The 15,265-nt window shown below is 45.7% G+C and overlaps 1 protein-coding gene and 1 long non-coding RNA gene across 13 annotated transcripts in view; one reads left to right on the top strand and one right to left on the bottom strand.

Moving 5' to 3' along the window:
• Nucleotides 1-331: 331 nt before the first annotated feature.
• The window catches only part of NSDHL (NAD(P) dependent 3-beta-hydroxysteroid dehydrogenase NSDHL), a 35,591-nt gene continuing 20,657 nt past the window's right edge, over nt 332-15,265 (bottom strand). For 11 of the 12 annotated variants that reach the window (XM_077987405.1, XM_077987408.1, XM_077987401.1 and 8 more), the window contains 5 exons: nt 10,807-10,953; nt 6,990-7,118; nt 3,745-3,887; nt 2,031-2,133; nt 332-911 (listed from right to left, as the gene is read on the bottom strand). In XM_077987405.1, coding sequence (XP_077843531.1) covers nt 579-911; nt 2,031-2,133; nt 3,745-3,887; nt 6,990-7,118; nt 10,807-10,953 — 855 coding nt within the window. In that variant the 3' untranslated portion in view covers nt 332-578. 12 annotated transcript variants of the gene reach the window in all.
• On the top strand, nt 3,894-15,129 carry LOC144338618 (uncharacterized). The gene is made up of 2 exons (XR_013412864.1): nt 3,894-5,509; nt 6,843-15,129. It is a non-coding gene; the product is annotated as an uncharacterized LOC144338618 (long non-coding RNA).

Here is a 15,265-nt window from a genome sequence, read left to right as displayed (position 1 = left end):
AATGTGGAAGCATGTAAGGAGTTGAACAAGCAACAGAGACTGAATTAGTCATTTCAGCTTTCAGCTTTTGCTCTAAGCTTACTGTTAGTATGAAATGTACATGTAAAGTCTCACCTGTGTGTTAACAACTTCTGCTTTTCTTCCAGGATATTTTGAAGATGCAGTATCTTGCACAAAGTCTAGAGGCTTCACTCTAGTATTGGTCTGCATCACAACTAACAAATGCGTTGTAGCTTCCTACAGCTTCCTTGATTATGTATAAGGACACTGGAATGAAATGTATAACCCAGAAGAGGGGGCAAGGGAGGGGGTATATAGAGAGACACAAAAAGACAGAGAGCCAATCAGTATAATATGAAGCTGCCTGCTTCAAGAAATCCAAATCCAATTCCATGAAGGAAGAAATATCTGTTTTTACTGCCTTTGTTGTCATGGAAGTAGTAGGGTGCGCTCTCTGCCTAGCAGGAGGAGTCACAGGCTCAGAGCAAACTCATTCGAAGGATGTTATTTCTTCACTCCACAGGGGAAGGAGTGACTGGCTGGGGAATGTGTCGAGAGAGCCCAGCCTCCAGTGTCCCTCACTTGACCCTCCGCAGGTGGCGAAAGCTCTGCACGGTCCTCTCCACAGCATCATCCATGGTCACTAGTGGCTGGTAGCCCATGGCCTTTTTGGCCCTCTCGCAGCTGTAGTAGTGGAATGTGCCAGCCAGTGCGACCCGCATGGGTGTGAAGGTGGGCTGCAGTTGGATGACAGGACTGACCACCATCACCAGCAGGGACAGCAGGAGGGCCAGGTAGTAGGCCACCCAGTACGGGATGTGATACTTGGGGGCCTCATAATTGAGGCCTGTCAGGATGCGAGACAGGAATGTCCAGAAAGGGATGGGCTCATCATTGGTGATGTGAAATGCCTGGCGGGAGAACAAGAACAAGAAGTTAGAAACACCACCCCCACCTGCCCAAAGTTGAGGCATCTATTAAGCCCATGCAGATTGCATCCTCACTGCCTAACTGCTGCAGCGTTCCATGTGGCCTGCCCTCAATTGCACAACTGCTAAGGCGTAGAAAGGGCAGATGATGAAAGTTTTATCTATGAGCCAGGATTTTAAGTGAAGCATAGATTGCACTTGGAAAGGCACATTTGTTAATTCGATAAGTGTTAATCATCATAAAACTCATCTACATATCTTTGGATGCAATGAATTGCTCATATTACATTTCTTGACGGAGTTGTGCTTGTTTTAAATCAAAAGCCACACCCGGGCCAGGCATGGTGGCTCACGCCTGTAATCCCAGCACTTTGGGAGGCAGAGGCGGGCAGATCAGCTGAGGTCAGGAGTTTGAGACCAGCCTGGCCAACATGGTGAAACCCCATCTGCACTAAAAGTACAAAAAGTTAGCTGAGCATGGTGGCACAGGCCTGTAGTCCCAGCTACTCAGGAGGCTCAGGCACGAGAATCGCTTGAATCAGTAAGGCGAAGGTTGCAGTGAGCTGAGATCGCGCCACTGCACTCCAACCTGGGTGATAGAGTGAGATTGTCTCAAAAAAAAAAAAAAAAAAAAAAAAAAAAGCCACACCCACCCTACTCCCAACTTCTTTGAAAGTTATCAGTGGGAAAACGGTAGAGGTTCAGGAGAATAAAAGAGGACCAAAGAGCAAGGGAGGGAGAGACCTGAGGAATGAGTGGGAGAAAGGGTGAGGAGCAAGCACCCTGCCCAATCTACATGGGCTCCTGCCACGAGGAGCCATGCCAACAGGTGGGCAGCCAGGTCAGGGAGCCACAGAGGACTGTGTCCTGAATGTCTGTACAATCCCAGCTCATCAGCTCCCCAATTTTGGCTGCCCAAGTGATGTGATGCTGCAGTGACACCACATGCTCTATCAGAGGGGCTTGACCTTGGCACAGGGGGTCCTAATACAGATCCTCCACAATACAGGATCACAGGAGCAACTTGCCAGCAAATCCAGTGGCAAGGAGAAGAAACCCACAGAAAGGCACCTGTGCAGAGACGGGTGTGGCAGGCCTTACCTTCCCACCCAGTGTCAAGTCTCGGGAGAGTTGCTCTGCAGCCAGGATGTGTCCATGGACCACGTTCTCCACAAAGGTGAAGTCCACCAAGTTCTTCCCATTTCTGCAGGTGCACAAGGGATGATGGAATACGTACTGGGAGCCCCTGCACGAAGGCCAGGGCTGCTCCCAAGTCTCAGCATTTGAGAGACTGTGACCTGCAGAATGGCTGCCACCTCACTTGGCAAGGCCAGTCCAGGCACTCATGGATGCCTGTACTGGTTAAAGATGTACACTGGGCCAGGACTCCTGGGTCTTCAGGGTTAGTGGAATCTGAAAGCTGGGGGACCTGCCCACCCATTCCAGCATGGCCAACACTGGTGCTGTCTCTCCTGTCCCGATTTGGGTCGCAGTTTTTCAGCCCCTTCCCAGGAGACATGGGGCCAACGCCTTGCTCTGGTCTCCCATTTACTGACCAGTCTCCTTGTAATCCTTCAAGGTGACGAGTCAGGGTAGCAGTGAGGCTGAGTGAGAAACAGGAAGGCAAGGCAGAGGGAAAAAGGAGGAAAGAGAGGAGAGAAGGAGGAAATGAAGGAAGAGAAGGCCTACTCGGGAGAGAGCCACACTGTTGTCCCCTGTGGAGGCCCCTCCACCTACGCTTTCCCCAAGGAGAAATGTAATGCCCCCCCACCTGCCTTCCGAGATGCAAGGAGAGTCAAGCCCTGGCCCTTGACCCTGGGCCCATTGTTTCCCCTCTGAGCCTCGGTTTCTTCAATTTCCAGACAGGGTCACAAATACCTTCCCAGCCTACCTGAGAGGGTACATTGGATTGAACAGTATCCTCTCAAAGCTTCTGTCCACTTGGACCTTGTGAATGTGACCTTATTTGGAAATAAGGGCTCGGCAGATGCAATTAGTTAAGCTGAGCTCATACTGGAGTAGGGTGGGCTTTAAATCCAGGGAATGATGTCCTTATAAGAAGGAAATTTGGACACAGAAAGCAAGGAAGACAGCCATGTGAAAGGGAGGCAGAGGCAGGAGTGATGCCTCTCCAAGTACAGAATTCTAAGGATGGCCAGAAGCCAGCAGAAGCTAGGGCAGAGGCCTGGAACAGATGCTCCCTGTGAACCTCCAGAAGGCACTAGCCCTGCCAACATCTTAACTGTGGACTTCTGGCCTCCCAAACTGTGACAGAATCCATTTGTTGTTTTAAGCACTCACTTTGTGACAAGTTGTTATGGCAACTACAAGAAATGAATACAGAGGACAGAAGACAAGGTGACTGCTATGGCCTGAATCTTTGTATCCCCGCAATATTCATTCATATGTTGAAACTTCATCTCCAATGCAATGGTACTGTGAAGAGGGACCTTTAGGGGGTGATTAGGTCATGGGGGCTCTGCCCTCAGGAATGGGATTAGTGTTCCCATACAAGAGGCCCAAGGGAGCCTGTTTCCCCTCCCACCATGTGATGACATGGTGAAAAGGTGCCACTCATGAGGAACAGGGCCTCACCGGACACCCAATCTGGGAACGCCTTGATCTTGGACTTCCCAGCCTTCAACCTGTCTGTTGTTTGTTACCCAGTATTAGGTATTTTGTTACAGCAGCCTGCATGGACCAAGACAGTCACATAAGAAAAGAGCTACAATGCCACTTGGCTCCTGCCAAGTGCTCTCTGAACGCGAGCACGGACCAGGAAGGACTAGGGAAGAGCCGCTGTGGGCTGACTCACCCAATCACGAACTTCATCTTGCCGTTTCTGGCTGTCTCGATTAGGGTGGGTACCAACTGTGGGTCCCTTGGGCCGAAAATGCCATGAGGGCGGATGGCTGTGGTTAAGAAATTCTTCTCAGGATCGTTGGCGCCCAGGACTGCCTGAAGGAGAGTGGGAGGAGGAGCACATTCATTGCAAATTCCTAGGCTCAAGCCAAGAGAGTGCCTCGCCGGGTGAGAAGCACCACTCGTGGGGGACAGACAGATGACACACTCTGCTGGCATGTGGCCACCGAGCAGTGGTCTGCCTTGCGCTGACCCCCTACATCAGTGGCTGGTATAATTCTGGGCTACCTCTCCACCCCACCCACCCTCACACCAAAACCTGAAAATGCAGGACAGACAGCCGGGCAAAAACCGGTAAGATCAAATCAGAAGGCCCCGGTTTGGGTTCAAAGGCTAAAATCCATCAACACTGCCAGAAGACATGCCTCGGCAGCAGTTTGTGGAAAAGATCTGAAGGTTCTGGTGAACAAGTTAGCCATGAGCCTCCAGTGCCTTGAACTGCACGTGCCGCCCACGTTTCCACCAGGCCAGGTCTGTTCCGGGCAATTCTGAGTACCACCTCCGAGGGGAGGGCTCTGAGAAACCCAAGTGGGCCCAGAAGAAGGTCAGAGAAGGTGAAGGGTCTGAAGACCATGCCTGGAGAGAAACAGGCCAGCAGCTGGGGGGCAAAGGAGGCCGAGACATGTAAAGTCCTCAGAGCAGTGCCTGGTCCAGAGCCAGTGCTCCTGTTGCCACTGTGAGGAAAGGGTGTCTTCTGTGTGACTTCATGGACAAACTAGAACTCAAGAGCCTAAAGTACAGAGAAATGGGTTTTGCCTCAAAAGTAACAAAACTTCCCGAAGGATTTGTTTTATTGCGGGTAAAAGTGGTGATCATAAAGGTACCTACCCTGATGGGGCTGCATGCGAATTACATAAGATGGCCTACGTCTGTTGTTTCAGTGCATGTCTGTATGCTTGGTAAGTATGGCTCCTGCTGTCATGTCACCTCAAATTTCTACTCTATGGTAGCAAAGTGCTGGTCTATGTTTTGGCCCCAGTGATCTTAAGCTACTCAACAATGGAAAAGCTGCCTCGTTTCAACAGATTCCCAGAGCTGGCCCTCCTCTTCCCGCCAGGCCTCTGGTCTCCACAGTGATGGAGGAAATGACTAAATAAGCCCTCAAATGGCCTCCACCAAGGCTCATCTCTACTACTAAAGGGAGGAGAGGTGGAGGAGTCCTAGCTCCCCATCACATTTGGTTTATGATCAGCAGGAAGGCTATAAAGCCAACAGTGGGTGTCAACCTTGGCTGAAAGGAGGCTCCAGGTGAGTTACTGCTAGAGTCATCTGAAGGCTTTGCTTATTTCCAGTTGAGAACCCCAAAGTTGATATAAGCGAGACACTGAAGGTCTGGGCCAAGGCCATCATTTGAAGCTCTTGAGCCTAGGTGGGCTCAGCTCTGGTGGCAGTCAGTATCCGGCATGTTGGGTTGAGAATGCACAGGGTCTCCATGGTGACTGAAACTGCCTGCAAGGCGCAGGGAGGCTTTAGTACTCCTCGGGCCAAGTTCGAGCACATGGGTGCTCCAAGGAGCGAGATAGCATAGTCTGGAGCCAGGACTGTGGCTTGCCAAAGGTCAAGCCTCCACCCCTGGTCTGGGTGGCCCTTGTGTCTCCCTGTGGACCAGTTCTGCCAGGACTTTCTGAGCTGAAGCAACAGCAAACAGGCTGGGCACAGTGGCTCATGCCTGTAATCCCAGCACTTTGAGAGGCCAAGGTGGGCAGATCATGAGGTCAGGAGTTCGAGACCATTTGACCAACATGGTGAAACCCTGTCTCTACTAAAAATACAAAAATTAGCTGAGCGTGGTGGCACATGCCTGTAATCCCGGCTCCTCGGGAGGCTGAGGCAGAAGAATTGCTTGAACCTGGGAGGTGGAGGTTGCAGTGAGCCAAGATCATGCCACTGCACCCCAGCCTGGGCGACAGAGTGAGACTCCATCTCAAAAAAAATATATATATATATATACAGCAAACAGCAGGGAGGCAGCTGGCTCTCAGGTAGCCAGGTCAGTGTTCAGCTCCAGTTCAGTATGTACTGGCTTTGAAAGAAATCCTCAGTGGATGTGATACACTGCACACACACCTGGGAGGGGTATACTCACAGCTACCCAGTTAAGGTGAGCTATCCCAGTCTCTCTGTGCACCACAGTCCTCATCTGTAATCTGCAGCTTAGGATGGCCTCAGGGTGACAATCCCCATCTGTAGCTAGCAGTTGTCAGGGGCCCCACAGCCCCGGCAGCCTGAAGGCTTGGTAACGACTGCGGCTGAATCCAACCACACTAAAATCAGGTGCCCTTTGATGAAGCTGTTTTGCCAAGTGGAAAAGTACTTTTCCTTAAAATAAAGCAAGATCCTTCCGTTGTTTGTTTTTCTAAGTCAGGGAGGGGGCGAGAGTGCCACTAGGAAGGTGCCTCCAGCCTGATTCCTGTCTGCACACTTGCAACTGCTGTACATTCCCATAGCAAGGGAGGAAGCTCCCATGGCATTGAGGGTGGAGTGCAGGCTCTGGAGACAGACTGCCTGGAGTCAGCCACCTCCTAGCTGCACAGCTTTAGAAAGGTTCTGAGTCTCTCTGTGCACCACAGTCCTCATCTGTAATCTGGTGATGATGGGATAACTGTGACCTTTAAACAAGGAAAATACTCCTGGAAAACACTCAGAACACAGTGTTTTCTGTTCTCATAGTATTTTTTTTTTTTTTTTTTTTTTTTTGGAGACAAGAGTCTCTCTCTCTATCCCCCAGGCTAGAGTGCAATGGCACAATTTCGGCTCACTGCAACCTCTGCCTCCCAGGTTCAAGCGATTCTCATACCTCAGCCTCCCACGTGGCTGGGATTACAGGCGCCTGCCACCATGCTGGGCTAATTTTTGTATTTTTAGTAGAGATGGGGTTTTGCCATGTTGGCCAGGCTGGTCTCGAACTCCTGACCTCAGGTGATCCGCCCACCTCAGCCTCTCAAAGTGCTGGGATTATAGGCTTGAGCCACGATGCCCGGCCTCTCACAGTATTTTTAAATTTAATTTCATCCATAAATTTTACATCTCAAGTCAGGTACGTAGGCCTCAGAATATGAACTTCATAAGTTCATAAACATTTTTCTTAGGATTCTAAACCCTTCAGTCTGCTCACTCAACCAGTTCCAAGGTACATACCTTCTCCTGTAAGATCTTAGTCTCTGTGTAGTAGTCAATGGGTTTCATGGCATAGGGAAGGTCTTCAGTTCCATTCTTGATATCGACGCCCTCAAAGATGACACTGGCACTGCTGGTTAAAATGAGTTTCTGACAGAGGAAGGTTAGAAAAAATAAAAGTCACAAATTATCATGATTCAAACAGTGCGATGATCCTGTATGAAAGAGAATCAAGGGGCATCCCTTCGCTGCCCTTGCATTCGAGGCACTGCAGAAATTATTTGCTGCAATGCCTTTGCTTTTCAGGCCTTCTTAAAATAATCCAAAGATCACCATCTTCTGCAGCTATGTGGATTCCAGACACACTATGGTATTACATTCTAACCAAGAATCAAGAGATCTTGGTTCCAAAACAAGGGATAACACATTTTTTTTCTATCCCATCACACCTGAGCGATAGAACAGACTTTCATTCATGGTACCTCACTATGACAGTGATTCTCTGTAAGTGAAGGGCAGCCCGCAAACTTCTAGGAAGATGTCTGCTTGAAAAAGATCACTGGCTATTCTGACAGTGACCTGGCCATGCGAACACACATAGGAATACACACACCACACGACCTCTTAAGAAATGCTATTCTAAAGGAAGATGCTCTCTTATGTGGGTCCCCAGCATCCAGCCTGCTGGTTAAGAACAGTTCATCCAACACCGGACACCATTAGCATGAATCATATCGTTCCCACTCTTATTCAACATTGTATGGGAAGCTCTAGCCAGAGTGGTAGAGTAAGATAAACAAAAATTTATAATGATTTGAAAAGAAACTGAACTTCCATCACTTGCAGATGACAGAAAAATCTACACAGAAAACAGGCAAATATGTAGAAAATATTAGAGTTCGGCAAAGTTGCTGAATTAAAAATCAATATACAAAAATTAACTAGTCTTATATATTAGCAGTAATTGGAAATGTAACATAAAGTTATTAAATAACAAAAAATGAAGTACATACAAATAAATTTAACGAGATATGCAAAATCTTTACAAAGTAAAGTATAAAACTCTATTGAAGACATTAAAGAGCAAGATAAACAGAAAAATATCCCATATTTATGGACAGCAACACTCGATATGGGAAAGATGTCAATTCTCTCCAAAATTACCTACAAGTTCAATGCAATTACAATAGCAGTCTCAGCTGGCTTTAGCAAGGAACTGGTTAAGCCAAATATATGTAGAAGAACAAAGGGCTCAGAATAGCCAAGTAAAGTTTGAAGAAATTGGTTGGGGGGGTGATTTATCTACCGTACACTGAGACTTATCCTAAAAAGGCAGAGCCTCTCTGCATGGGCAGACAGGGAGATCAATGGGGCAGAGGGGAGAGCCTGGGAACAGGCCCATGTAAGACACAAACACCTAAGACATGCTGCAGATGGTGTGCAGCAATGCAGAAAGACGGATTATGCAATAAATGGCACTGAACTGGTCATACACATGGAAAAAAGTTAGATCTCTATCTCACACCATATGCAAACATAAATTCCTGGTGGATTAAAGACTTAAATGTGGAAAGCAACACTTAAAACCTTTGAGAAAAAAGTACATTAAATAATCTTTTGATCTCAGTGTTGGGAAATGTTCCTTCAGTACAACACGGCAATCGCTTTCTGCACTCTTACATACTAAGCCGCTCTGCCCCTTCAGTAAATGAACCAGTTACATACGCCAAGATGAATAAAGAAAAACATAACATTGGAGAAAAAAGCAAGTTGCAGGAGGATCTGTTCAATAAGATATCATTTTATAAAATCTTATAACATGCAATCCAATACCTTATATTGGTTACACATGGAGCAAATGGAAATAAATCCAAATTCAGAATTGCTACCCATGGCTAAAAGAGGAGAGCAATGGCAACGAGGATGGGCACACATTACACACACCAGTAATGTTGTTACTTAAATACTGTGGTGAGTGGAGAGGTGCTGTTTTATTCTCAAATCCTGTTTATTTTATTTATTTATTTTTAAGAGACAAGGTCTTGCTCTGTTGCCTAGGCTGGGGTGTAGTGTTGGGATCATAGCTCACTGCAGCCTGAAAATCCTGGGCTCAAGTGATCCTCCTGCCTCAGCGTCCCGAAACAGTTGAGGCTACAGGTGCATACCACCACACCTGGCTTTTAAAATTTTTTGGAGAGGTGGGGCATTGCTATGTTGCTCAGGCTGGTCTTGAACTCCTGCGCTCAAGTGATCTTCCTGCCTTGGCCTCCCAAAGCGCTGAGATTACATGTGTGAGCTGCCACACCTGGGGCGCAAATCTTTTTGTATGCCAGGAACCTTCCATTTAACAAAGAGCAGCAGGGCCCCTCCCAGGGCTCCAGTTACATGAGCATGACAGAGTGCAGAGTCTGGGACTTGGAGAATCCGCTTTGGCCCCACCTCTCCCATTTACTGGCAAAGAGACATCGTTTAGCCCCTGGTCACCTACGGAGGAGCTAATTAGGTGATAACTGCAGCAGGGCAAAGCATCTTGTCAACTGCTAGGGGTCAGTTATAACTGATCTTTTCCAGGGTTCAAGCCCAGAAGAGCTCCAACCCTGCTGGGCTGGTTGAGGATGCTGGGGATGCTGGGGATGCTGGGGACCAGCCAACAGTGCCAGGAGAGGTTGCTGGGAGAGGAACCCCCTGGCTTGCTTCAATCTTTTCTCTTAATTTATGCAGTACCTGTGGCATGCGTCCCTGTGAGGGACAGGATGCTGAGCTGACAGGGAACTCTTTTAGCCAGTGGCTGGAGTCCTATAAAGACAATTCTAAGAACCAGGATTGGTAACAATGCAGCAAGCTTCAATGGGTAGAAATTTGTATCCCCTCAGGCCTGAGTTATAACAGATTTCATTGGCTAAGGGTAAACACAGTTTGCTTTTCTTTTAAAATATAAGTAAGGTCTGGAAAACAATGTGGTGGTTCCTCAAAAGGTTAAACATAGAACTAGTATATGATCTAGCAACCCTACTTCTGGGTATATGCTCAAAAGAATTGAAAACAGGGACTTGAACAGATATTTGTACACTTGTGATCACAGCACTAATGTTTACAATCGCCAAAAGGTGAAGACAACACAGACGTCCATTGATGGCTGAATGAATAAACAAAATGTGGTCCATCCATACAATGAAATATTATTCTGCCTTAAAAAGGAAGGACATTCCAACACATGCTACAACATGGATGACCCCTGAGGACATCATGCTCGGTGAAATAAGCCAGACACAAAAGGACAAATACTATGAGTCCACTTCTGTGAGGTCCCTATAGTTGTCAAACCCACAGAGACAGAAAGTAGAAGGGTGGTTGCCAGGGGCTGGGTGGGGAAGGGAGATTGGGGAGTTGCTGTTTAATGGGTATAGAGTTTTTATTAGGGAAGAACAAAAAGGTTTAGAGATGGATGGTGGTAATGGCTGTACAACATTGTGAGTATGCTTAATGCCATTGAACTCTGCACTTAAAAATGGTTAGGATGGTAAATTGCATGTGATATATATTTTATCACAATAAAAATATAAGCAATGTCTAAGTTCTGCAGCTCTTTAACTGAAGGCTAATAGCCTTGAGGTCCTCAGATGTTCTATTTGTGTGCAGTTAGAATATTACATCTCAAATCGGCCTTGGCAAGCAGACCTTCATGACCCCCAGTGACTCCAAGGTAATTTCTAAGATCTTCCCAACACTTGAAGAAGCAACCCAGCCTAGGCCCAGGGAGACTGCAATAACTACGACCTTACACCCTTAGAAAGGGCTATCACATGCTCCTGACAGCACTCACTCGTTTTCCCCTTACCTGAACCCCAGCCTCTTTGCAAGTTTCAATGACATTCTTGGTGCCAAAGTAATTCACTCTATAAAAGAGTTCCTTGTTGTTACTGGATGCTGGGGGTGATGCACAGTGGAAAACTGTGTTTACACCTTTCAGAGCTGGGTACAGATCCTGGAAAAGCAAACAAAGACAAAATAATCATTCCTGCTTGGACAGATCAATGGCATTCCCACGTTTTCACTCTCCAACCTGTGGCTTGTAGGTTCCTTGTCTCATAATTCTATAATCAATATGGAAATACATTCTCATAAAAGAATCAATGATACTGAAGTACATGGGATGGAAACCAAGTTGTCCCTTTAATCACCTTCTCCCTACTAACTAGACCCCAATCAAAAGGGGTTTGGGGCATGAGAAGCCTGTGGGATCCACACAGAGGCAACACCCTTTTGGGTGGTTCAGGGCAGGCACCTAGTGGGTAAAACTCCCCAGGAAGGTGAACTCAGATAGAAATTATGAATCATATGAAAAAGTTCCACACCATTAAAGACAGTAAATAGCCAATAAACAGGCATATTCCTTCCTGTGAAACTAGACACGATACGGCAACCTGAAAGGGATTTTTAAAACAGGTCTGTTTGATTTACTGCTAAAAGGAACAAGAGCTCCTGAGAGAAATGGCTGATTGCAGATCTGGGACAGGAAATACACAAGATGAACCAGGCACACCTTGTGCCAGAGAGTGAGGACGCCAGCTAGCTAATACTACTGGGGTCATGTTCAAAGCACTCAAGTGCCAACCTGAAGAGGTTCCCACTGGGCAAAAAATGGACAGCTTGACCACAAGTAAGAATAAAAATTCTTTCTGAAACTGGTAAATAAAGGGAAAGAACCAAATATTTATTCTGCATAAGGTATAAAGATTAGAGCTACTAAATGAAGACTAATAGCATGTCACCATTTTGTCAAACCTTAATTAATAGGATCTAAGTATGATTCATGCTTGTCACCAAAAGACAATTATGACATGTGCCAATTAATATTTTGCCACAATTCCCTCTCTCTACATACACACAATCATGTATTTTTCTTGAAATGAGTCAAGTAAGTTGCAGGCATCATGCTGCCTCTAAACGCTTCACCAGGTGTCTCCGAAGAACAAAAGCATTCTCCTAAATAACCATAAAACAATGATCACACTCAAGAAACTTAACATGATATGATATTCTTATCCAATAATTAGTCTGTATTCAAATTCCCCCAATTGTCCCAACAATCTCTTTTATAGCCTTTTGGGGTCCAGGATCCAATTGTGCATGACATGTAGTATTTAGTCCTCATGTCTCTTCCATCTCTTTTAATCTGAAACAAATTCCCATCTTTTCTGTCTTATTTTAATGCTGCCATTTTTCAAGGGTTCGGGTTGGTTATTTTATAGACTGTCCTTCAGTTTGGATTAGTCTGTTTCCTCAAGATTAGATTCAGGTTTAATGGTTTTGGTAAGAATACCACATCAGAGGTGGTGTGTCCTTCTCAGGGAATTACCTCAGGAGGTGGAAGTCTGTCCCACTCTTGGTGATATTAAGTTGGAGCATGTGGTGATGACGATGGCTGACAGATTCCAGCCATCGAAAAGGTACCTTTTCCCTTGCATTGATAAGTAATCTGCAGCATGTTAATTCTACCAATTAACCTCATTATTTATTGATAGTCTCTGCCTGGAACAATAATCAATATACTGAGTATAAAATGGTGACATTCTGGCCGGGCGCGGTGGCTCAAGCCTGTAATCCCAGCACTTTGGGAGGCCGAGACGGGCGGATCACGAGGTCAGGAGATCGAGACCATCCTGGCTAACACGGTGAAACCCCGTCTCTACTAAAAAAAATACAAAAAAAAAAAAACAAAAAAAAAACAAAAAAAAAAAACTAGCCGGGCATGGTGGTGGGTGCCTGTAGTCCCAGCTACTCAGGAGGCTGAGGCAGGAGAATGGCGTAAACCCGGGAGGCGGAGCTTGCAGTGAGCTGAGATCTTGCCACTGCACTCCAGCCTGGGGGACAGAGTGAGACTCAGTCTCAAAAAAAAAAAAAAAAAAAAAAAAAAGGTGACATTCTAAGTCTAGCTGTCCAGCCTTTTAATTCATGGCCTTTATAGTTATTAGTTGGCATTCCTCTGTAGAGCTTCCCCTTCTCCCTGATCCCAATTGTTCTTTTCAGTATTTCTATAGACCCACGGATTCTTTTTTATTTTATTTTTTTTGAGACATTGTCTTGCTCTGTCGGCAAGACTGGAGTGCACTGGCACGACCTAGGCTCACTGCAACCTCCGCCTCCCAGGCTCAAGCAATTCTCCTGCCTCAGTCTCACAAGTAGGTGGGATTACAGGCGTATGCCACCACGCCCGGTTTTTTTGTATTTTAGTAGAGATGGGGTTTCACCGTGTTGGCCAGGCTGGTCTCGAACTTCTGACCTCAGGTGATCTGCCCGCCTCGGCCTCCCAAAGTGCTGGGATTGCAGGCGTGAGCCCTGCACCCGGCCCATGGATTCTTTTTGAAATCAAAATGCATTGTCATCCACTACTGTTATGTTTTGTGAGGCTCAAACGCTCAAAATGTCCCAAATTTGGCCAGTGGAAGCCCTTCAAGTTGGCACTTATATCTTCTTGACATGCCCTCATTCATTTTGTGCTAAGAAAATGTCCCAGACTCATTTTGTACTGCCCTTGCCCTAGGGTCCTAGAATGAGAAATTTTCCCAAGAAGCCCTAGTTCCTTTTATGGGAAGTGGTATACAGAAACCCAAATCTGAGCACCAGGCATGCTTATTACTATTGGAGTATCAGAAGTAATAATACCCCAGAGGGAAAAACTGAACCAGAGTCCGATCAAATCTTTAGCCCAGTAGAAACATAATAAAAGTCACAGTGACTTTAAAGTTTGGAGTAAGTAAAAAGAAAAAGGTGAAATTAACTTTAATGAGATAGTTACATTCCTTTTTTCTGTACATGGTTTTTGAAATCTGGTGTGGACTTTACACTTACAGTGCCTCTCAATTCTGACTCGCCACATTTTAAGTGCCCAGCAGTTGCATGTGGCTAATGGCTGCCTTAATGGACAGCACCATCCCAGATCTACCAGTATACAGAAAATACTGGAGGACAGAAGGGCATGTTAAATGCAATGGGGATGTAATCAGCAAAACCCAGACTGTGGGAAATACTACAGCACCATAAACATGGTTTCTACTAAACATCAGTTATTCAATAAATAGACTGAAGTTTAAAAAGATGAAGGGAATTGTAAATTAAAAGAGAGCTATATATTTCAATCAAATCCATAGTACTGACCTTGCTTGGTTCCTTATTTGGAAAAACAATAATATAAAAACATTTATAAGACATTCAGGGATATCTGAATACTGGCTAGATACTAAGGAACTACTGTCAATGTTTTAAAAAATAATCCTTATCTTTTAGGGACAAATACTGAAATATTTACAGATAAAATGATATGATGTCTAGGATTGACTTCAACATCATCTGAGGGGGAATACAGGTGAAACATGATTGGCCATGAGCAGATGAGGAGAGGAGGAAATCTCCAATGAAATAATACAAAAAGAGAAAGAGAAGGAATGCAAGAAAGAGAGGATAAGAGACAGATAATACAATGAAAGACCACCATATGTCCAGCACGGCTTCCAGAAAGAGAGAAAAGAGAGAAGAGGGGTACAGTTAATCTTTGAAGAATTTTCCAGAAATGAGGAAAGACATTCATCTTCAGACTGCAAAGGCCTACCAGGTGTTGAGTAAGATCTGAAATCAAAACTAAAACTCAGGCCCTGATATATTCTCTATAGACAATAAATGATAAAAAATAAAATCCTAAAAGCCATGAGAGGGAAAGCCAGACAACCTACAAAGGAACAACGACCAGCTTGAGAGTAGACTTCCTGTCAGCAACAGAAGATGCACAAGACTGGGGTGACTTTAAAAAGTGTTACGAGCCGGGCATGGTGGCAATGGTGGCTCACGCCTGTAATCCCAGCACTTTGGGAGGCCAAGGCGGGCAGATCACCTGATATGAGGAGTTCAAGACCAGCCTGGCCAACATGGTGAAACCCTGTCTCTACTAAGAATATAAAAATTAGCCGTGAGTGGTGGCGGGGGCCTGTAATCTCAGCTATTTGGGAGGCTGAGGCAGAATTTCTTGAACCCAGGAGGCAGAGTTTGCAGTGAGCCAAGATTGAGCCACTGCACTCTAGCCTGGGCGACAGAGCGAGACTCCGTCTCAAAAAAAAAAAAAAAAAAAAAAAAAGGGGTTATGTAATACATACTGTGTATATAAAACTATACAACTATATATACATAAACTTCATCTATATGTACGTACATCTGTCTCTCTCCACTGACTATAAAAACACATTTTTTTAAAAAAAGAAATGGGGGTCTTGTTATGTTGTCCAGGCTAGTCTTGAACTCCTGGC

This window comes from Macaca mulatta, chromosome X (genome assembly GCF_049350105.2).
Source record: "Macaca mulatta isolate MMU2019108-1 chromosome X, T2T-MMU8v2.0, whole genome shotgun sequence".
Taxonomy (NCBI): Eukaryota; Metazoa; Chordata; class Mammalia; order Primates; family Cercopithecidae; genus Macaca; species Macaca mulatta.
Note: the sequence above shows the minus strand (reverse complement) of the source record. Positions and strands in the feature narration are given on the sequence as shown.